At 37.2% G+C, this 23,899-nt stretch overlaps 1 protein-coding gene across 1 annotated transcript in view; it reads right to left on the bottom strand.

Annotated features, from left to right (window-relative positions):
• smarca2 (SWI/SNF related, matrix associated, actin dependent regulator of chromatin, subfamily a, member 2) overlaps positions 1-23,899 on the bottom strand; it is a 98,482-nt gene that overhangs the window by 59,782 nt on the left and 14,801 nt on the right. Inside the window, exons 7-16 of the mRNA XM_059338211.1 lie at positions 21,648-21,774; positions 20,197-20,370; positions 18,738-18,911; positions 16,091-16,261; positions 13,404-13,454; positions 10,693-10,823; positions 9,412-9,469; positions 8,386-8,483; positions 7,082-7,232; positions 1,903-2,066 (exon numbers count right to left, since the gene is read on the bottom strand). Of these exons, the coding sequence (XP_059194194.1) occupies positions 1,903-2,066; positions 7,082-7,232; positions 8,386-8,483; positions 9,412-9,469; positions 10,693-10,823; positions 13,404-13,454; positions 16,091-16,261; positions 18,738-18,911; positions 20,197-20,370; positions 21,648-21,774 (1,299 nt within the window). The remainder of the gene's footprint in view (positions 1-1,902; positions 2,067-7,081; positions 7,233-8,385; positions 8,484-9,411; positions 9,470-10,692; positions 10,824-13,403; positions 13,455-16,090; positions 16,262-18,737; positions 18,912-20,196; positions 20,371-21,647; positions 21,775-23,899) is intronic.

Genomic DNA, 23,899 nt, shown 5'->3' with positions numbered 1-23,899 from the left:
AATACGTCTTCTCACTCATATTTGTCTGCTAAAGCTGTCAGAGTTATAGTTTGGGCGTAGGACGCACAGATGATCCACCAAAACGCACCAACAGCCTCATAGACTGCCATGTTAAAAAGGCGGGAAAAGCAGAGGTACCAGTTTCTTCTGATCGCTCTAAAAAGGCAATTTCTTCATTTTTCTTCACAAAACACACATGTAGACATTCAGGAAGAACTCAGGATGCTCAAAGTGAAGTCGGATCAATCATAGGTATTATGGTTTTGCCAAAAATGCTTTCTGTTTGAGAGATACATTTTAGCTGTTTTCCTCTCTATCTCATTGGTGTCAAATTCCACAGAAGTTGATTTCAGCTGATTGCCGCCGCCTGGCCCTGGTTGCTTGGCTACCAAATGCTTGAAATGTGACGTTAGCGCGGCAAATTAGACGAAAGCCAGTCTGGGTCATTAATGGGAAACTATTACTGGACACACAAACTCAGGACACTAATAACTGAACTGCACTTCCGACACTAAGGCACTTTACAACCATTTGCACTATTCAGCCTGTACATTTTGCCTTTTATATGTCTGCATATTTTTTTTTAGCTTGTTTTATTTTTATTCTGTATATAGCTGTGTATGTGTATATTTGTTTTAAACTAGGGTTCTGAAAGAGAAAAGTAATTTCAGTTCTCTGTATGTGTACATGTGTAGCAGAACTGACAATAAAGTGACTTTTGACTTGAACAATACAGAGAGCAGACGAGAATTGTACACGGTAACCATGTGGACAGAAATGACATGCCATCGTGCAAATAAAATAAATAACATAAGGCTATTTAGTTTGTTTAATAAAAGGACAAGATATAGACCTGTTCTATAGGAAAGGTAACCTTAAATGACTTCTGTTGTGATTTGGCGCTCTATAGTAAGTAAAATTAACTTCTGATATAACAGGAGGGGAAACACTGTAGTCTAGTGCAGCAATTCTCAACCTTGGGGTCGGGACCCCAATTGGGGTCGCGAGATGATTTCTGGGGGTCGCCAAATCATTTTGGAAGTCAGCTCTGTCTCCACTGTGTTAAAGTGTTCATGTGTTAATTTGTTTTTGGTCACTTAATGTCTTTTTTTGTTCATTTTGTGTTTGTTTTTTTCGTCATTTTGTGTCTTCTGTCATTTTGTGTCTTTTTAGGCCATTTTGTGTCTTTTTTTGATCATTTTGTGGTAGTCTTTTCTGGTCATTTTCTGTCTTTTTTGGTCATTTTGTGTTTGTTTTTTGTCATTTTGTGTCTTTTTAGGCCATTTTGTGTCTTTTTTTGATAATTTTGTGGTCATTTTCTGTCTTTTCTGGTCATTTTGTGTCTTTTTAGGCCATTTTGTGTCTTTTTTTTGATAATTTTGTGGTCATTTTCTGTCTTTTCTGGTCATTTTCTGTCTTTTTTGGTCATTTTGTTTCCTTTTTTTTGGTCATTTTGTTTCTTTTTTGGGTGATCTGAACTGTGCGTGTGAGATTGTGTTCAGTGAGCGGGGGTCGCGGACAACATGCATGTTAAATTGGGGGTCGCGACTCAAAAAGGTTGAGAACTACTGGTCTAGTGTAGTCTGAGCTGAGAAGTATCTCACTGCTGTTTTGTGTTTGCTGCTGACTTTGACTCATCGCTCCCTGCAGGCAGACGAGTGAGCACACCTGACACTTGAATTTAATTTAAGCAAACAGTTGCATCAGTGTCTCAATCAGGGCCGAGACTCCTGACTCCCCTGTTTTCTATTACAGCCCCGTCTTGTGATTCACACTGATTAGGTCGGCGTCTTTCAATTATTTCCGAGTCATTTTCTTGTACACCGGTCTCCCACTAGACATATTTTAAGAATTACAATAAGGAGTACAGTACAGTAAAGGCTGTGGGTGAATGACACCTACGAGAGAGGAACGATGATGAGGAAGGGGCCGTTGATCCTCTTGTGGTCCATCAGGTAGGTGATGAGAGCGATGGTTTGGATGGTTTTCCCCAAGCCCATTTCATCTGCCAGGATGCCGTTTAGATTGTTGTTATACAAGGACACCATCCACTCCAGCCCCTGGATCTACAGAACACAGAGAAGACAAGGCAAGCCTAAAAATATGCCTGTAGAGAAAACATCAGTTACGCTGCTTGTTTTGAACAGCACATAAAAGATAGAAAAAGATGGAGACAGAGAGAGTTGGGTGGTGTTTAGGCCTGTCACGAATATATCCACTTATCGTTCGATAAACAAAAATGGACACGATAGTTTTTCCGGACTGGATAAATTGTCGTTTACATGCGTGTTTGTTTACATAAGTCATCAACATTTAGTCGCTCTGCTTCTTCACCTCTCCTGTCAGTCAAGCTGAGGGGCACACACACACACACACACACACACACACACACACACACACACACAGACACAGACAGACACACACACAGACAGACAGACACAGACACAGACACACACACACACACACACACACACACACACACACACACACACACACAGACACAGACACACACAGACACAGACACAGACACAGACACAGACACAGACACACACACAGACACACACACACACACAGACACAGACACAGACACACACAGACACAGACACAGACACAGACACACACACAGACACACACAGACACACACACAGACACACACACAGACACAGACACACACACACACACACACACACACACAGACACAGACACAGACACACACAGACACACACAGACACAGACGCAGACACACACACAGACACAGACACACACACAGACACAGACACAGACACACACACACACACACACACACACAGACACACACACTGTGGACAGCGTTGAAGCCGGTGAAGCAGAGTGAAAGAAATAATTACTCTAAGTTAAGTTTTCTGACGGCCGTAGTTGTAAAATTACAGAGAGTTGAGTGGCATAAATGGAATCATTTCCAAAGCTTAATGCCACAGCGGCGGTGTGGGAACATTTTGGATTCAAGCCAGATGAACGCGGCGAGCCTGCTAACATCAACGAGCCGGTATGTCAAAACTGCATGAAGATAGTCGCAACAAAAAGTGGCAACACAACAAACCTTCAAAGTCCTAAAATACGACCATCACATGCAATTTCTTCAGCTGGGAACAGAAAACACAGCAGGAGCGTCCTCCACTTCCCGACAACTTGCAATTAAGGATATCTCTGCCCAAAAAATGCAAATATAAACGTGACCGCAAAAAAATGGCACGCTCACAGATAGCGTTACTGGCTTTATAGTGAAGGAGATGCAGCCATTCAACACTGTGGAGGAACCAGTGTTTAGAGAAATGCTGCAGACTTTTGGTAGGAAGGACGAGTTACCTAAAAAAACCTCACATTTCCCAAACAGCCACTCCAGCATTTCAATGCCAATGTTCAATATTTTTTGAGAATTCAAAGTTAATTGCTCTTAAAAAGCATGTACTTGAATTATTATGCTCTAATATTATATCAGCAGCATAAAAACATCCTGGTCTGATTCTGCTGCTAAATTTGCAAAAAAAATAATTGTTTTCAAACTACAGCTGCAACTAACAATTATTATTTTCCAACCGATTAATCAGCCAATTATTTTCTGAATTCACTGTTTGGTCTATCATTAGCAATTAGTGAAAAATTCCTTTATTTTTATCTTTTTTATACTGGTTATGTTGTTGTTTCTTTTCCTTTCGTATGTGTTTGCGTATGTATGCATGTGTATGCATGTATATATGTATAATTACTGTGTATAGGTAAATTATATTTATGTTTTTGTAATACAAGACATGTTTAGACAAGGATTTTAACTAGTCATATTTAACGAGAGGGAGTTTATAAGCTTTACTTCTTCTCACTCCTTTTCGAATATGTATTCTTTATCTCATGTTAAATGTTTTGTCTTACTCTTTTTTTATGATTTTGTTTTCATATTCAAAAATAACTTGAATCAAATCAAAAAATCAAATCAAACTCTACTAAAGAAATCATTTAAATGCAACTTTTAACTGTGTTTCCTATGTTTAGATGCATCTAAAGAAGTTAATTTAATGCTTTTCATAGTGAGATTTGCAAATGCACTCTGATCTCATTTCCTTTTTGCCATTTTATATCCCAACTGATTCAAGCGTGGTTGCAAAATATCAACTGTGTTGCCAGCGGTGTATCTCGCCTGTGGCCTGCAGAAAACAATTAGAGAGAAGACAGTGTGGAGAGAAGAGAAAGGGCAGGAACACGCTCCCTGCAGAAAAGGAGGGCTGCCAACCAATTACCAACTGCATGTTAGTTAATGAAACGCATGGCAGGAGAGCTAATTCCTCTGAAAACAGCCTTTTAGAGGGTCAAATTAATACAAAATTATAATTCTGTGCTTTATAAACTGGAGGCTTCAATAAGTAAATTCAGGGTTGTTACACACATCCCTGTTGGCACAGTAGACACCTGATCCAATTATTGTACAGCTGACATCTCTCCAATTTCCCCAAGGAGCTGCCACAATATCTCATTTACAGCCTGGCACACCATAAATCAGAGGAGTGCTCAGACTGCGATCTGATTGGAAGAAAAGAAATGTTAGCAGCAGCCAGTTGTCAGCGTGATGTAAACTATCTTTCACTGCCATCCTCAGTCAAGTAGAGCAAGATTACAGCTGGAAAACAATGTGGGAGCATCTTTACAGGAAACTTTACTTGAACTTCACAACGATTATTCTGACTTCTGGTGCTTTGTCGCTGATATGTCAATTGAGAGATAATTAATCTGCAGTGAAATCTCACTGGCTCCTGCTTCTAGAAGACATCTAAAGATGTCACAAAGGGTTCTGTGAACTTAATCCAAAAAGACTGAAGAATAGAGTCACATATTTGCATCAGGCAGCATTCCCGTGTCTGAGCATCGAGGCCACCAGGAAGTGCATAAAGCCTGCAATTCACCGAAAATTCCAGTAGGGGGTGCTAAGTTTGGCTGCAAAAGAAATCTTATGGTCTCAATCGCTGGTAAAAAATCTTCTTCAAGACAATTTGATGTCAATAGTTCTAATAATGGCCCCATTTAGAAGAAAATATAAGATAAAGAATCGTATGATTTGGGGCGTTTCTAGCTTTGATTGACAGGTCACTGACAAGGCGAGCCGTCACCAGGAGAGAAGCAGAGCAATGTGCATCCACGGCAACGAGTCAATAAAGTTATATATAACGTTATATAGATAGAAAAGAGGACGTTTAGCAGTTTGGTCTCATAACTTTGACCCTTTCACTGTTTATTTGAACGTTTTGTTCAGTAAAAATGTCTTGTTCAGTGTTTGGTTGGACTAACAGACACTCCAAGGAGTCGCTGCTCAGTTTTCTGAGGTAAGAAAGATACATTTTGTTTTTTTGCTAGCCAAAACTAACATCCCAGTTAATGCTCCAATTAATGCTAACATGAATTAGCAGCGGCTTCTCTCAGTCGGGTTGCCGGTGGAGAGAGGCGTGTAGTCAGTGATCAGATCCCTCGCGCTCCGCCACAGTCCAATTATGGTCTGCTCCGCGTATCGGAAACAAGATGGCGACGCAAGTATAACGCTGAACTCGAGGCTTCCAACGGGCCACAAACCAATGGGTGACGTCACGGTGACTACGTCCATTATTTATATACAGTCTATGATTTGCATTCAGTTTGGTTTAATTGTTCCTCCTGTCTGCACTGACCATGAATCCCTTTCTAACATAATTCCAGTGTAACAGATGGGGGCTAAAATCCACAGACCTGGTTTCCATGTATACATTTATTCCAAAGCTTCTGTCTTTTGAGTGTGAAATTCCCTCTTTGTTTTTCCAGCTTTTTGCCTGAGTCATGGTGGAGAGATAGTAACACATGGAAGTAATTTCTGAAAAAAAACACTTACTTTATAAAGATACTAACTTTAGCGTTTGCAACTCTGAAGCCTCATATTAACTTTAGCTCAACATGACTTTTTGCACAGAAAAAGATTTTGTCTGACATCGTTTGGATTGGATTTGCGTATTGAAAGAAATATTCATAATTCAAATTTTACATGTGAATTTGAGTATTGTTTTAATGTGAACCTACAATTTAATCCATAAGGAAAAAAACCATGAGTTGGAGCCCTGTGTGGAGTATTACAACCACTTGAAGCCTAAGTAATAAGAGATTCTCACTTAGTTATTACATATCCTGACTATATACTGTAAATGACCAGGGACTTTCTAACCCACAACAGCACATATTCTGCAAGTCCAAAAAGAGAGCAAATGAAAAGTTCAAATTCACAAGTTTAACCACAGTAAATCTGACTGGTGTGGTGGTGGCCAGGACCAAGACGAGCGGTCCAAGAACGGCTGGGAAATCCCGCCAGCTTCAGCCAAAAGCCCCGACTACTCTCAAACTTCCTGCTGCTAGAGTCAAAACCAGATTTAACTACACAGAACAACATCTCCAACTTCCCTAGCGGTGAGAGAAACACTTCCAAAACTCTTGAGCACAGTTTGACACTGTGCTTCAAAATAGCTCCGTGCACAGGAAACATGAAAATAAAACTGGTTGTTTATGTCGTTTCAGTATTTTTTATCATAGTCACTTCTGTTTTTGTTTGTTAAATTATTGTCATGTGTCAAACGCAGCTGCCTTTTCACAAATAAGTTCTGTATATGTATGTAAGTAACGTGGTATTTTATTTTTTAATCGTCTGTGTGTAGTGTGAAGAGGCTACAACTTATTTCATTGAGCCACTCTTTGTTGTAAAATTACAACTAAAATGAACCTTGAAGATTGAAGAAAAAGATCAAGGATGCTTCTTTGTGAAGTGAAAGCAAAAAGTGAATTTGTTTGTATCAAAAATGTTGTTTGGCAGAAACATAATAACAAAAAAATGCAATCTATAACTCATTTAAAAACACATTTCAGATAATAAAAGAAAACAACCCTGATAAAAAAACAACAGACATTGTTCAAAGGTGAAGCAATAAAAATATAAAAGAACTTGTAACAAAAGTAAAAAAACAACAAGGGGGAATGCAAGTATGTGTGTGTGTGTGTGTGTGTGTGTGTGTGTGTGTGTGTGTGTGTGTGTGGGTGTGTGTACCTGGTAATGTTTGAGCGTGCCGTTGATCAGCAGCGTGGACTGTTTCTCCACCCTCTCAATGACAGCATGGGCCACTCCGTAGTAGGAGGACTGGGAGCTGGTCTGACCAGTAGGAACACTGTACTCATCATCCACATCCTGCTTGGCTGACCTGAAATGTGTTGAAGTGATTTAAAACAAAAAGAGAGAAAAGAAAAATGAGTTTCAAGTAGGGCTGCACGATTATTTTGATCAATATTGTAATCATGATTATTCATCATGTTAGGGAAAACATCTGTATTTTTATTGCACAACTTTTAAACAAACAATAGCAACAGTTTTTAGTGTCTGGTGCTTGTTGTAAACAAACAGAGATCGCTAAGTGAACACCTCCTGCAGCAGCAGCACATACACACTGTTCTGCTACAGAGCTAACTGTTAGCCTGTTAGCACATACACACTGTACTGCTACAGAGCTAACTGTCTGCAAATTGCAGTCTGCAAATTGCCTGTTAGCAATTTGCAGACTGGACGCTAAGGGGTTAACATCCCCTCCGGCTCTGCAGCTGGGAGAGACTGCTGCAGGAGGAATGCGCCGCTTTGATTCACCCTTAATGAGCCGCCGGCCCCTCGGCTCGTTAAGAAGAGTCGCTGGTCCCTGCAGCTCGTTAAGAAGAGTAAGAAGGAATCTCCAATAACACCAGAAAAAGTCGCTGGATTTGTCTCCAGCCGCTTTTTTTTCTAAAATAGTCGCTAAGGGGGTCTGAAAGTCGGTAAGTTGCAACACTGCTTCACCAGCGTTTACAAATGGCGCATGTTGTTGTGGCGTTGAATACTACGTCACATCCTGCTTAGCGCTCGCTCATTATTTATTTAGAACTTTTTTTTCACGATATTCAAATTTTTTGTATACGCCCAGACTTCTTTTTGGAACCAGAGCAGTTGCCCCCTGCTGGCCATTATAAAGAATGCAGGCTCTAATGAACACGTGCACTGGCTTCACATCTTTCAGACCCAGAGGCTACGTCCACTTCTTTTATCCAATTTGTGGGTTTGATGACAGGATCTCAGCTGGATCTCAGCTGGAGTTCCTCACGAAGACCGTCAAAAAGACTCACTACAAAGTCTATCAGAGCTTTAGTTATTAAAGTGTTTTTTTACTGTCTGTTTCTGACGTCTCAGTGTCTGGTGTTTTGACAGATTTATTCCAACATCCAGATTCCCTTAAACTTTGTTTCTAACTGATGCAATTCCTGTACGAAACAAAGTGCCCCGCCAAGTAAACCTGAGATAGTGAGAAGTATATAATGTATATAATACATTACTCGATAATGTGCTTGGCAGGCACCACAGCCACTCCAGCTTCACCGGGATCCTTTATCTTCTTGTCCTCTGTTTCTGCCTTGGCCACCTCGTCTTCCTCCTTATAAGGCAAAGTTGATAACACATGACTGAGAGCTCAAATAATGTAATAAAGAACAGCAGAAAGATATCACAGAATCAGCTCTGATGACAGACTTACTGAAGTGCATGCAGCTACAGCCCCCTGGTGGATTTTCATTTGTTTGTTTAGTGTCTGTCTGTATATGTGGAGTTGGTCTGACTGAGATGTGGCTTATATCCAGTTTACTTGCTGTCTTTTATATTTGTATTTATTTGTATTTTTTTTAGGCACTACGGGTGCAAATTAGCAGCTTTGCTATATTCCGGCATATTTACAAAGATGTTTTTCGATGCTCATTAACCCTTAATAGAACACTCATTGAAATACTTGCAAATTCCAAATTTCAACCCTAGAGAATATTGGAGGATATTACATACAGCCAGAATGTGTAAAAAAAAAATAAAAAAAAACATACGGGAGGGGGGTCATATTTTGAGGAAAAAGTTACAAATTTGTGAGAAAAAAATCTCAAATTAATGGTAAAAAGTTGATGAGAAAATGCGCAGATTTATGAGATTTAAAGTGATGAATCTGCAAGAAAAAAGTTGTTTTATTCACTTTTTTTCTCGTAAATCTGCGACTTCTTTCGCGCAGATTTGCCACTTTAAATCTCTTAAATCTGCAACTTTTTTCTTGTAAATTTGCCACTTTAATGTAGTATTGTAGCCTGTAGTATCTTTGCTGATAAGCTGGAAGAAATCAATGTGGTTCTTCGACCAAACAGAGAGACATTTAGATATCCACTGAAGTTACCAAATATAGTTATTCGCCCGATAAAGGGTTAATGTGCACTGTCCCTATTCAGTATTAAAGTAAAAACTTTTGCATGAATAAAAGAATTGCAGGTGAGGGAAGCCAATCTCAAATCTCTATTGAGGGAGTTTGTTATAATGAGAAAGTCACTGACCTCCTCCTCAAACTCTGAGCCGCTCTCCTCGCTGTCCGACCGCGGGGCCACTTCATATCTGGTTTTTAAAGGAGGAAAACAAGGAGAACAGAAAGAAAAGTTACTACATTTTTTTTCCCGTCCGTCACACATGAAATAATGAACATCTTCGGCTGAATTAACAAGCAGCAGCCCCAAAAAACAGGCGGCGAAGGAGGTTGTTACTCTATGTGGGATGCTGAATCACTATTCAAACTAGACATTCTTTAAAAGCCTCCTGATCTGTCCAGATAAACTTTTTGAAGATAACAGTATGACTGCGAGATAATAACCTATTAAAAAAAGGAAAATGGACTGTTACAAGCATGTGGTGCAACTGAAACAAAGGAAAAAAAGTTCCAACTGCAGAATCCTGCACTGCAAAAAAGGTGTTTAGTCTAAAAACAAGATAAAAACACTAAATCTGAGGGAAATGATCTTGCTGCATGGACAGATAATTTACCTTGACAAGATTTCTTAAATTAAGATTATTAAATCTAGAAATAAGCATGTTGAACACTTAAAATAAGAAATTAACTCTCAAAACAAGATAAATTATCTAACACTTCTAAATCTAAAGTTTTTTTTATCTTGGTAAGAACCAAATAATCATCAGGTCACTCTGCTCGGACCAGTTCATCGCTGCTGGCAGCTTTAATTTATCTTTTTTGTACATTTTTTGTCTTTTTTGGTTATTTTGTGACCAAAAGAAGATGTAAAAAGACACAGAATGACCCAAAAAAAACACAAAAAAGACCAAAAAAGACACACAAAAAGACATAAAAAAAAGACCAAAAAAGACATAAAAAAAGACACAAAAAGACGTAAAAAGACACACAAAAAAAGATTTAAAAAGATTACAAAAAAAAGACACAAAAAGTAGTAAAATTACCAAAAAAGAAACAAAAGACGTAAAAAGACAAACAAAACACACAAAAAGACACAAAAGACGTAAAATAACCCAAAAAAAAGACACAAGAAGCTTTTTTTATCTTGGTAAGAAACAAATAATCATCAGGTCACTCTGCTCGGGCCAGTTCATCACTGCTGGCAGCTTTAATTTTTAAGCGTTCAACGTGCTTATTTCTAGATTTAATAATCTTAATTTAAGAAATCTTGTCAAGGTAAATTATCTGTCCATGCAGCAAGATCATTTCCCTCAGATTTACTGTTTTTATCTTGACACACCTTTTTTGCAGTGTGAGATATTTATTTATGAATACTTTCTTAAAAACAGCTCAATGCAGCAATGTGCCTCCTCACCCAGGGTTCATCTCCAGCCAGGCCTCCAGCTGGCTGGATTTGGGAGCCTCCGTTCCCTGCAAAACTTTCCCAGTTTCTGTCTGGATCACTTTGATTGACAGCTCACTCATTTGGCTGCTCTCGTCCATGAGCTGCAGCAGAAACAAACCACAAGGACAAACAAGACAGAAGGTACAAAAAACAACATTAGATATTATTGAATAGTCACATTTGGAAAATGTCCATGCCCTTAGCAACAAAATCATTTTAAATTTTTTCAAAATATATGTAAGATTTCAGACTGTGGCACAATTTGTTCATTTGTTTCTATCATTTGTTCAGATATAAAAACGATGAACTGCAATATTTCCACAAAGCTGCAGGTTTTTGTTGCTGTTTTCATGGCTGCATATGATAAGAAGGCCAACAGAAAAGGGCTGTCGCTTTTAATCAAGCATTAGTTTCAACATACTTAATATTCAAACTGTAATAACCTGTTTCAGTTCAAAATGTCCAGTCTCAGGCGACAGACTGTTGTTAAGACGTTTTAATGTTTTCTGTTTTTTTGGTATAAATATGGCAGTATGAACAGATTAACGGTATAAAGATGGCGAAATGTATCAGTATGGTTCGCAAAGTTGATGACTAGTTTTCGACCATGTAACTAATGTAATCATAAAAGCTGTTGAGATTCAAGACGCTGATTGCCATTATTCCTGCTCATAATAAAGTCCTAAACTGTTAAAGAAAAGAAGACCCTAAAACTCTCTGCTGTGAATTTAGAGGGATGTTTCTGGAGGAATGGCCGCTCTGGGCACGGTGGTGATGATCTGTTGTTAATCTGGGTGATAATGGCATCAGTCGCTATGACAATAAAGCTGAAACTATCAGGGCAATGGCCTGTATTTCTGTTTGTATTCAGGTTCAGATCAACATGACTTGATGTTCTGTCCTTGCTTCAATCATGGGTCCCAAACTCGCGGCCCGCGGGCCAATTGCAGCAATTTTTAAATTATTTTGTGTCTTTTTTAATAATTTTGTGTCTTTTTTGTGGTCATTTTGTGTCTTTTTTGTTAGTTTTGTGTCTTTTTTGTTAATTTTGTGTCTTTTTTAAATAATCTTGAGTCTTTTTTTGGTAATTCTGTGCATTTTTTTGTCATTTTGTGTCTTTTTTGTCATTTTGTGTCTTTTCTAATTAATTTACGGTAGTGTTTTTTCAGTCATTTTGTGTCTCTTTTGTAATTTTGTGTCTTCTTTGGTCATTTTGTGTCTTTTTTGGTCATTTTTTATGTCTTTGTTTTGTAATTTTGTGTCTTTTTTCGGTCATTTTGTGTCTTTTTTAAGTAATTTTGTTTTTTTCTGTCATTTTGTGTCTTTTTTGTAATTTTGTGTCTTTTTTTGGTTATTTTGATACTGCCTCCAGCAGTTTGAGACCCCTGTTTTAAATGCTGCTAGGAGGGTTAATAAATCCCAGTTCAGATCAGCTCATCTCCATCATTACATTGCAACATTTGGGACCTCCACAGCTCCTTTAAAGACAAACAACCACTGGGACATTAATGAGTATTTGTGCCAAAATGGGCCATCAAAGCCTCAGCGTATACATTTCTGACAGGAGACCAAGGAAGGAGGACGCAATTAAAAGAAGAACAGACACTGCAGCTTTCCATTTGTTTGTTTGCTACATTATTTACACCAGGTGCTATAATTTGCTTCGGTTGTACGACCACCTGGGGTGCCGTCTGCCTCTGAAAGGATAATTACTGTTTGATCTGATGTTCAGATTATTTTTTTAATTTCTGCCAGAGTACATTTGAAAGACTGAGGTTAAATGTGGGTTTGGTAAATGTCTCCATAACAAGATCCACTTGATAATTAACTATCCTCTCAGACAGCATGATAAAATGACAGACCGAGGTCCATTAATAAATCAGGAATGTGAGATTTCAAATACCACTTAACCTGCAATAACTACATGGCAACTTTCAGACTAAAAGCTGAAAGTCTTTAGTAAATCTAGGAGTTTTACTGGAGTCACGGCGCTCCCGTCATCTCCATGGTTCAGTTTAAGGTAGTAATCTGTTTCATATCAGTCTTTTCCTAGTCTTGGTTTGGATCATATCAAACGTGTTTGATATTAAAAAAACTTTAAAAAACTTTAAAAAAAAATGACCAAAAATGGATGTAAATTTATCAAAAAGACACAAAATGACCAAAAATAGATGTGAACATGATCAAAAAAGATACAAAATGACCAAAAATAGATGTAAAAATGATCAAAAAAAGACACAAAATGACCAAAAATAGATGTAAAAATTATCAAATAAGACACAAAATGACCAAAAATAGATGTAAAATGATCAAAAAAGACACAAAATGACCAAAAATAGATGTAAAAATGATCAAAAAAGACACAAAATGACCAAAAATAGATGTAAAAATGATTGAAAAAGACACAAAATTATCAAAAATACAGTCATCGAAAAAAGTATTAAATCAATCTCCTCTGTTTCATATCAGTCTTTTCCTAGTCTTGGGTTTGGATCATATCAAACGTGTTATTATCTCAATTCTCAGTGACGTAACACAATCACAAACCAACAGACTGGTTCCAGACCGGTTCCAGACTGGTATGAGAGTGAATTATATTTAATTTAATAAAGTACGTCCTTATAATCTTCACAGACAGAACTTAGACTGGTTCATGAGAATACCCATAAACTGCAGCTCACCTCTCCGTCAGGTCCAATGGCGCTGGTGCCTTCACCGTCTCCATCCACCTTCTAGAAATCAAACACATAAACCCATTTAGCCGACACTTTTGTTACAAATGTAGTTATTATCAATAACAGCAGGTTAGGTCTAAAGTAGAGGTGATTGTGGCTTCATGTAATTTCTCAGTAATGGCGGCTCTATAATGTTAGAGTTGTTTCCTCCAAGAAAGAGCTCTCAAACAGGCTCATCAAGGGTCATGGAGGGCAGTCATTTTCCTTTTTCAGACGCTATTCACAGGATCATAATCACACATTCTGAGGCAGCACAGTAAGTGGAAACACAGAGAAACTGGGTGTCAGGGGTCTGGTGAAGGGCTGACAGTCTGCAGGTGTTTGTTCCAGTCAGAACCAGATGAGTTCAGCGATTAGTTCTGCCTCTCTGACAGAAAGGCTGAAATGATGTGACGGTTAGCGTGTCCTCTCAGCCCACCGTGTCCCTGGGTTTCAGAGCCTTTTTTAATGCTCTCAATCACAAGGACATAATGAGATCCTTGACAAAAGCCACATTGTCATTCTGGAGTGATTGACACAAACAATATAATGAACCATAAGATTGAGCTTTAACATGTCATGCTCCAAGGGAAGATTGGTTAATGCTGAACTAAGAGACATGAGACTGAAGGAGCATGAGCTCCAACTGTCATGTAACAGTTTGTAGAAATTTAAGAACTTTTATTTTGAAGAGGTGACTTTTATTTTGGTGACTCTCCGGTCCCCTTACGGTAAGAGGAGTCCTGTTTTGTAATCCGGTAGAGCAACAATCCTCATCCTGCTTTATTCTTGTGGCATTGCCAGTGAGTATGTTTATTTGTATTTGTATATTTGTTTAGGAGTATTTAACATGTTTTAAGGTATATTTGACTCATGCAAATGGTTAATATTGTCTTTATTATTCGTTTATTTTCAGTTTTACCTTTTCGTCATTAAAATCCTGCCAAGTACGTCAAACAGCCTGATCATTGGAGGAGATTTTTGGAGAAATTAGTTTAGCTTACTGTTTCATAACTGATGAGAACAGTACACCAACCTCTTTATACTGTGTTTTGCCTGCTTTGGTTGAGCTATGGCAAAAATAGAAACTACCGTATTTCCTCAGATAGTAGCCGGGGCTTCTATTGATAAGAAATCAGTTTGGGACCCGGCTAATAATAGGGGTAGGCTATTATTTGAAGGAGGCTTTTATTAAAAAAAGAAAATCAGAGCAGCTCTGACCGGCACTTTTTAGAGTGTTTTACACAGCGCATTGTAGCCAGTTACCCGGATGTCGGCCATATTGGAAGGACTGGGATGTAAACAAACAATGAACAGCTGAATGTTCATTTTAAGCAGGATTTAAAATGTCTAAACGACTAAAAAGCCCAGAAGAACGTGCGTAAACGGCTCGACTTTACAGAGAATGACTAGGATTTTTGTCATTTTGTCTTTTTTTGGTCATTTTGTTTCTTTTTTAAATAATTTTGTGTCTTTTTTAAATAATTTTGTGTCTTTTTTGGTCATTTTGTTTCTTTTTTAAATAATTTTGTGTCTTTTTTAAATCATTTTGTGTCTTTTTTGGTCATTTTGTGTCTTTTTTTGGTCATTTTGTCGTGCGTAAACAGCTGGACTTTACAGAGAATGACTAGGACAGCGGGAGAAACAACCATATCTACCTACAGTACTAACTCGTGTGGCCAAACTTCAAAATAAAGGTTAGGCCTTGTAGAGAGAACTGTTTGGGGTTCAGGTAAACTTGGGCTCATGTTAACAACTTAAAGGAGGACTGGTTGGGGTCAGGGGTAGTGGCGGACTGTAACTAAGTACATTTACTCAAGTACTGTACTTAAGTACCATTTTGAGGTACTTGTACTTTACTAGAGTATTTCCATTTTATGTAACTTTATACTCCTAATCCACTACATTTATCTGACAGCTTTAGTTACTTTACAGGTCAAAATTTAACATAAAAACATGATACATTTGAAGTGATTAGACCTTTTATCAAATTAAACCACCTAACAGTATATTTAGTGCTTAAAATGAACCCTGGCTTGAGAAAATATACCACTGCTTAAATAATTACATCAATAATAATAATCTAATAATTAACAATCTGAGTGGATTCATTCTGCAGAACGAGTACTTTTACTGATACTTTTGTACTTTTACTTCAGTAAGTTTTGAATGCAGGACTTTTACTTGTAGTGGAGTAATCTCACATTGTAGTATTTGTACTTTTACTTAAGTAAGGCATCTGAATACTTCTTCCACCACTGGTCAGGGGTCAGGTTGGTGCAGGTTAAGGTAAGGGGGACACATATCGACGGGGAACAGACTTTGACATAACACCGGTAAGACACCCGGCTTATAAAAGAGGCTGGCTTTTATTTACTAAAAATTGTTTTTACACCCGGTTACTAAATGAGGCCGGTCATTAATAGGGGCCCGGCTTTAAACTGAGGAAATACGGTATTTATTTGTGATAAAAGTTTTACGTCTCCTGTAGGAAAGAACAGGTTTGGTGTTGCTCTTTTTGTGGACTTGAGGAGAAATACAGAATAACAGCGATATAAAATAAACTTTGGAGCAAAACTTTGCTTCTCAGAAACCTGCAGAATAGAAATCAGCACCCTGTGAGTAATCCCCCACTTGACCATTTCTCTTCCTACCTTTTTCTTCTTCTTCTTTTTCTTCTTGTCCTTGGCAGCTTGGGCAGCTTTGTGTTCGTGCACCAGGGTGGTGAGGTTGGCCACGTACTCGTCCGTCTGCTGCAGCAGGTAGGCCAGACGCTTGTCTTTCTTTTGGTCGATAAGTTTTCTGTAACCTTCCTCATCTTCTGCCTGAGTGGGAGGATGGAAGCAGGAGGTTAATAAGACAGAAGAGGAGCAGAGCTTCTTGAGAATAACAGTCGGAGAAAATATCATCTACAGCCTGATGATATAAATCTGAACTTTATACAACTAGGGCAGCTTTAGCGTGCTAATGCATCAATCCAATACACCAGATCAGTGCTGCTGCACATGCCTCCAAATAGCATTATAAACAGCTGCTTTGCATTAGAAACTCTATGAAATTACCAAACGTTTTACCTGTATCAGGTAAAGTCCACATGAATGCACATGGCTACTCTTACACTTTAAATAATATTTACAATAAATTCTATATAGTGATATACTAGAGGTGTGAATCAGCGTATCGGCCCCACAATACGATTTTATCCCGATACTTGAGTCACGATACGATATTAGTGCGATTTTAAGCATTTTGCAATATGGTATTATAGTATTGTTATACAATATATTGTGATTTAACTGTTTAACTGCATTTTGTGTCCACAAAATTACAAAATAAGAGAAAATTCTCAGTGTATTCATCTCACTTCAGTCTTTTTATTTCTTCACAATGAGAGTCAAAGCCACAGACTGACCAACAATGTATTCAGTCAAACTGAACTGATATCAAACTTGTATGGACGACAAAAATTGCAGCATTTTATCAAACTTTCAAAAACTTTAAGTTCACTGCTCTGAAGTTTTTTGAATGAATTATAAAAAAGCCTAACTTTGCAGCGTTATTTTCGACAACTTCCTGACCTGATACAAAGATTCCTTAGATCTTCTAGTTTCATATGATACCAGTATCTCCAGTATATTCCTAAATGTGAGACTTAAATCAATATTATATTGCCCACAAAATATCGCATATATATATCGCAATATACTATGCTGTATCGATCCCCCCCCCAAACCTCTATGATATATATACACAATTTAGACAGAAAAAGCAAAAAAAAATAAAAATGTTTGGTATCGGCCAATGCACAACTGTATAAGGTGGAAACTGTTCAATATCTAAGATTTTACTTTTCGATCAGCTGAAAAAAAAATATCAGACCAAATGTTGTTTCTCCTAATAAATTATATAAGCTTCAAAAAAAGATTCATGGCATATTTTCCATTAAAGAAAAAATTGATGTAAATAGCATTTGCAGAAAGATTTATAAAAGCTTTTATAGACATGTAGAGTTTTAGTTGTTTGTAAGTAGTATATTCGTTCTGTTGGGACTGATTGGATGTTTATGCAACATAAAAAGTGCTTTTGAACTGTAATTATCTTTCTAAAATGTTTGCTTTGTGTGCCTTTCATCCGTACTGCTCCTCCGACTGTGAAACGTTTACTTCTGAAAGACGTAAACCAGAGGTGTCAAACTCTGGCCCGTGGGCCAAATTTGGCCCGCAGTATAATTATATTTGGCCCGCGAGGAAATACCAAAATATAATACTACAAATCCCAGAATGCTCTGCTGGTGTTTTGGCTTGAACACAGTAGATCAGTGTGTAGCAAACTGAGCAACAATTAAAGTTGTCTTTATGCACTTTTTCTTGTTAGTCCAAGGCTTGAATGGTTGCACATTCATTGAAGGATATTATTATTAGTCATTTGGTTTATTATTGTTATTTTATTCTTACATTTATTTTTAGCCTGTGGAAAAAGATTACTGTTAAATTTAAATTTAAAGAAGGCCGCATATAAAATAAAGGGACATACGATTTTTATTTAAATTTTATTTAAGAAATGAATGCCATTGATGTGTTTGTTTGTTTTATTTGATATTCGATTTTGAACATTTGCAATATTAAGTTATATCAAGCTTTGCTTGTTCCATTTCGTTTGAACTTGTTTAGGTACATTTTTTCAATAAATATCAATGTTGGGGCCTTCTGCTCCTTGTTGGCCAGGAGACTTATCCTGTTTAAATGGAAAGATGCTTTCCCCCCCAACATATGACCAGTGGATTAGGGAGGTCATGAGTCATGTTCACTTGGAAAAAATTAGATTTACTGTAAGAGGGAACACCAGGAAATTTTATGTCATTTGGCAACCATTTATTTCCTTTTTTGAAAGCATGGCAGCTACTAACATTTCTATGTAACCCAATTGTATATATGTATCTGTTTTTTCTGTTTTGTTTTTTTCTTTTCTCTCCGTTGTGATTTCTTTTTTTTATTTACCTAGTATGTATATGTGTCGGTGTCTGGATGTATTGAAATTTGCTTGGGGTCCAGTACTTGTGGGTATTGGGAGGTCTGTCTGATTGGACAGGAACTAGACTTGACTGTTTCATGTGAGAATTGTATTTTCCTTGTCTGATGTATGTGAAAAATTTGAAAAATAAAAAAGACCTTGATCAAAAAAAAATATCAATGTTGGCCCCCAACTTTGTCCAAGTTTAAAATTTTGGCCCACTGTGTATTTGAGTTTGACACCCCTGGCGTAAACAGACATAACATGCTCCTGAGTGTCCAGGGCTCTCACCATGAGTCTCCTCATCCTCTCCTTCTCGATCCTTTCAGTCTCCTTCTTCTGCTCGCGCTCCGTGTTGGTGTGCCAGTTAGCGATAGCTCTGGTGAGTTTCTGCATTTTGCCGGACACGGAGCGGTGATACTCTTTGAAGTCCTTCGCGTGCTGGAGGATACTGTTGAGATATTCCTGAAAAACAAAGTCATAGAAACTTGTTGAAGTCTAAATATTATTTTGACAACAAGTCACACAAGAGACGATCATTAAGTGTTGTGTTGCCAGGCTTTCTTTGTCAACAGGCAGGGGCTCTTTAATGCTGCTGCCTCACCAGCTTACTGTCATTGTTCAAGGTTTGTTTTGACTGTGGATATCTGCTGTCAAGAAACACACTGCTCTCATCTGTTTTCATGTTTTCTCTTCATCTTAACTTCTTACAATGCAGCTTGCAGACAACACAAACAGTTGCTGAAAGTATTGAACTTTTTTTAAACCTCACCTCAAGATAATTCACTATTGTATATTCTGTTTTTGTTTCCAGGACATTCAGGGACAATACAAGAAACAACCAGAAAAACATGATGAAAACAGTGCTGCTGCTGTACTGGTTTAACCCATTTAAGGCGGGAAAGTATTACCGCATTTCTACCATTAAAACCAGGGGGCGCTGTTGTGTTATTCTACCATTAAAGCCGGGAAATCGGATATGTCGTTTTGTAGTATTTGTAGTTTTTTTCACCTATTTTCGTCCTCTTGGCCATTGAAATGCATCAGAATACATGTGGGAGTGTCGCAATGCAATACGTTGATTTTTAAAAAAACTTTATTGAAGGTTTGGACAAATAAACTCAACTTCTCATGAAAGCCACAGCTGTAAGCTCTCAAAAACTTTTTGAATTTAATTTCTATCTGCCACAGAGGCTGAAAAATCTATTATTTAGTAGGAAGAGTTGAAACTTCTGTTGAATTTACAGAAAAACTTCAGATTTTAGGGGCTTATTTTAAAAATCGCCCAGAGGTTTTACAGGCATTTTAGGCCAAAATGGGTTAATACTGAAGACTACACGTGGCCTTAACCCTCTGAACCCCAACAAGCTGTTTCATGCTGTTTTTTGCTATTTTTATATTTTACTCACTGTGGTGTTTTATTTCACTGCAGTATATAAAATATAAAAGTCCTACAACTCTATGGAATCAGTACAATCATGGGTAGTAGTGGGGAGAAGTTAAAAATGTATAGTATGTATCGTCTCAGCAGAACCAATCATGGCTTCACAGTGTCTCTGAAGAGCAGAATTTAATGTTTTTATTTTTTTTTACATGCGATGTAAAAATAATGATGCATTCAAGGACTGTCAGAGAGTTCAAACTCCGACGATAATGCCAGTTTTTTACAGTTTGGTTGGAGGGATTCAGAAGGTTAAAAGCAGCCATGACACAATGCTCTCCTTATTATAAACGCTGTAACGTGGATCACCTGATGTTTCTGTCTGCGTTTCTTCTCCTGCTCGAGCTTCTGCTGTTTCTCCAGCTTCTCGGTCATGCGAGCCTCCCTCAGCGTCTGCCGCTTGCTGCGTCTGTAAGCCTTGGAGTTGAGCGCCGTCTCCAGGGTCGTGTCCCGCCTCATACACGCCACCACATCCTGCCTCAGCTGGACACATGCAAAGAGTTCACTTCAACAGTAGACGGACGTGGAAAAGTATCCAGTCAAACTGAACTGAACTGATATCAGACATGTATGGACGACAACAATTGCAGCATTTTATCAAACTTTCCTCAACTTTAAGCTTCACTGCTCTGAAGTTTTTTGAATGAATCATAAAAAAGCCTAACTTTGCAGCATTATTATTATGTATCTCCAGTATATTCCTAAATGTGAGCCAGCTACAGACGTCAAATATTGATGCTTGGCGGCCATGAATCAATATTATATTGCCCACAAAATATCTCGAAACTATGCTGTATCGACTTTTTACCCCCCATCTCTATGATATACATACACAATTTAGACAGAAAAAGCAAAAAACCCCAAAAACATTTGGTTTCTGCCAATAAGGTCAAGAAGGTACCAGGAGAGTAAAAGTCCATATATAGGTTGAAACAGGATGTTGCTCAATATCTAAGATTTTACTTTTCGATCAGCTGGAAAAAAAACAAAAACATTAATATTTTTCAGGCCAAATGTTGTCTCTCCTAATATATAATATAAATTTCATATATATATATATATATATATATATATATATAGATATATATATATATATATATATATATATAGAGAGAGAGAGAGAGAGAGAGAGAGAGAGAGAGAGAGAGAGAGAGAGAGAGAGCTGCAACAATAATCGATTATTAAATTAATCGTCAACTATTTTCATAATCAAATAATTGGTTTGAGCCTTTTTTAAAGACAATAAGTCCAAATTGAAACATTAAACTGAAGCTCATGAGACATTTTGATGAGCTGCAAGGTGCAAATTAAAAACAACCTGGAAGTTATTTTCTTATAACTTTATATTAAGGCGTTGTGGGGTTGCTATTGAACTTCATAAGAAAATCTTGGAGCTGCCATGAGGCAAAAGGCAAAATTATATTTGATGGAAATTAAATTAATATTTTACAAGATGTGCATTGAGGTGTTCTTTAATATGTATTACACACAACTAAAATTGGAGAGAGTAATTAACATACAGAGGGAAAAAACTAATTTCATATCACTCTCACATCTCTTTTTGGCTCATGGGGAACTTACTTAGTTCATAAAAAAGTAACTTCTGAGTGGATTCAATGAGCATGATGAGGAAATCAGCACTGTGTCCTTAAGCAGGGTGACTGATTGAACTACCTGAACTGTTAAGTTATTCTGGCTAAATTAATATTCTATGCAGTCACAGTGAAGATGGAATATAGCAGCTGCTGTGTACTGTGTACCTGGCGCTGGAAGTTGAGGAGACGAAGAGCTTTGAGCTCCACTGTGGCTTTAGTCCTCAGGTCGGGGGGCAGAGAGCCGGGCAGACTCTCCAGCTCCTGGATTCGATGTGCAATCCGAGCCTGCAACCTGGGAAACAATATGACCATGGTACATCAAACTGGAAAGTTCAAGTTCAAGTTACTTTATTTGTACCCAGAGGTAGACTTTGTTTGCAGTATAGAGTCCTCATAAGACATTACAACACCAGCACAACCTGAACGTGTTGGAGTTTTCTTTCTTTCTTTTCTGCACATTTTTTCATATAATTTGCACTCTGCACATTCTTCACTTAATTTGCACTAAGTTGTATATTTTATATATATATATATATATATATATATATATATAAGCTTGGACAAACCCTCTCATTCAATGCGTTTCCTTTATTTTCATGACTATTTACATTGTAGATTCATCAAAACTATTAATGAGTAAGCAAAGGGTGGCTACTTTGAGGAATCTAAAATACAAGACATGTTTTCAGTTATTTCACACTTTTTTGTTCAGTACATAATTCCATATGTGTTCATTCATAGTTTTGATGCCTTCAGTGAGAATCTACAATGTAAATAGTCATGAAAATAAAGAAAACGCATTGAATGAGAAGGTGTGTCCAAACTTTTGGCCTGTACTGTATATATATATAGTATATTGTTAAATGTCTTTTTCTTAGATTTTTTATTTTCTATCTTTATCTTAAAGGGAAATAATTTTGTGTAGCAATTTTGTGGTCGGCTGTAACAAAGAAATTTCCCCGCTGTGGGATTAATAAAGTCAAATCTAATCTAATCTAATCTAATTTCATACACACACACACACAAAAGAGGCACATATCACAGATGATTCAATTTAAGACAGTGGGAGTTAAGAAATGGCAAGTGAAATAAAAATTAAATTAAATTAAAAATGTAAAGTTCTTACAGGTCCAGACTATACTTAGATATTGATGTGAACTAAAGTAAGAATAGCAAAAAAAGAAGACAGGAAAATTAAAACAAAATAAAAACAGCAAAATAAAATAAAACTTGTTTAGGTTGTAAAAATGTAGATAAAAGGTTAAAATGTATATATAGAAGTAGTAAATACATACATAAAAGCAACAATAAATAAACACCCATGCAAAGCATAGCTATGACTTGTTCCTCAGTGAAATGGCTGAAGGGACAAAACTGTTTTTGTGTCTTTTTGTTCTAAAGACCTTTATAATAGATGCACTCTTGGGATAAAAGTTTCAAAGTGCAGAACAGTCTCGTCTCTCCAAGACACGACAAGAAGGTTAATGCATGTGTGCACGCTGTTGTACACAGTTTCCTCAGAAAGGGATGAACAAAGTTGTTCAGTATGGAATTAATTGAGCCCAACTTTCTGACTACAAAGTGATAATGATTAGAAGTAAAAGAGTAAAAGTGAAGTGAAGCACTTTACTGAAGTGCCTTTATTGAATGGGACAGTAGAGAGGAAGAGCAGAAACAAAGGGCTCCAGATGGATTGTGCCCTGGAACTCTTCAGCTTTTAGGAAACACTCGCTATGAAACTGATTCAAGTATTCGCTGTCTATTCATTGAAAAAGAAAATATATAAATATATATATATATATTTACCTTTCTTTGCTGCTGTTGTTATTAACATTGTCATTATCACTGAAATATCCATATATAACAACACTGTTATTATATCTGTCTGTCTGTCTGTCTGTTTGACTTTTTCTTGTCTATTTTAATTTCCTAGAACTCAAGGTGGCATCTTAAATTGTTATGAAACTAAAATGGATTCAGTTTACAACCATCTAAACCATTATAACATTATAAACTTCTCACAAACTAGAAATAGAAAATGCTTTGTTGATAAATGACAACTAACAGACTATCAAAACTGCTGAAGATTCAATAAGAGTTCACTGACAGAATCAGGAGGATTATGTAGGACACCATCATCATCATAAGGATCTGAATTAGAGCTATATTAGCTGGTATTACCTTATTGTAAATACTAGTTTGCATTAGTGTATATTTGGGCTGATAAATTAAAAGAAACTGTAGTAAAGAAATGCTAGTCCTGTCTGTTTTACACAGTTCATCCACCTGTAAGCAGTTGGATTGTTCAACTTTAAAATTGAGTATGTTGTCACAAATAAAAACATATCTATGTAATCTGAATAGAGATGGTTTATGTTATTTGTTTGTGTTAAAGAAGTATCATGATTAGATTGTTT

The sequence above is a fragment of the Centropristis striata genome, chromosome 7 (genome assembly GCF_030273125.1).
Source record: "Centropristis striata isolate RG_2023a ecotype Rhode Island chromosome 7, C.striata_1.0, whole genome shotgun sequence".
NCBI classification, from domain to species: Eukaryota; Metazoa; Chordata; class Actinopteri; order Perciformes; family Serranidae; genus Centropristis; species Centropristis striata.
The sequence above is the reverse complement of the archived record's forward strand: the minus strand, read 5'-3'. Positions and strand labels throughout refer to the sequence as shown.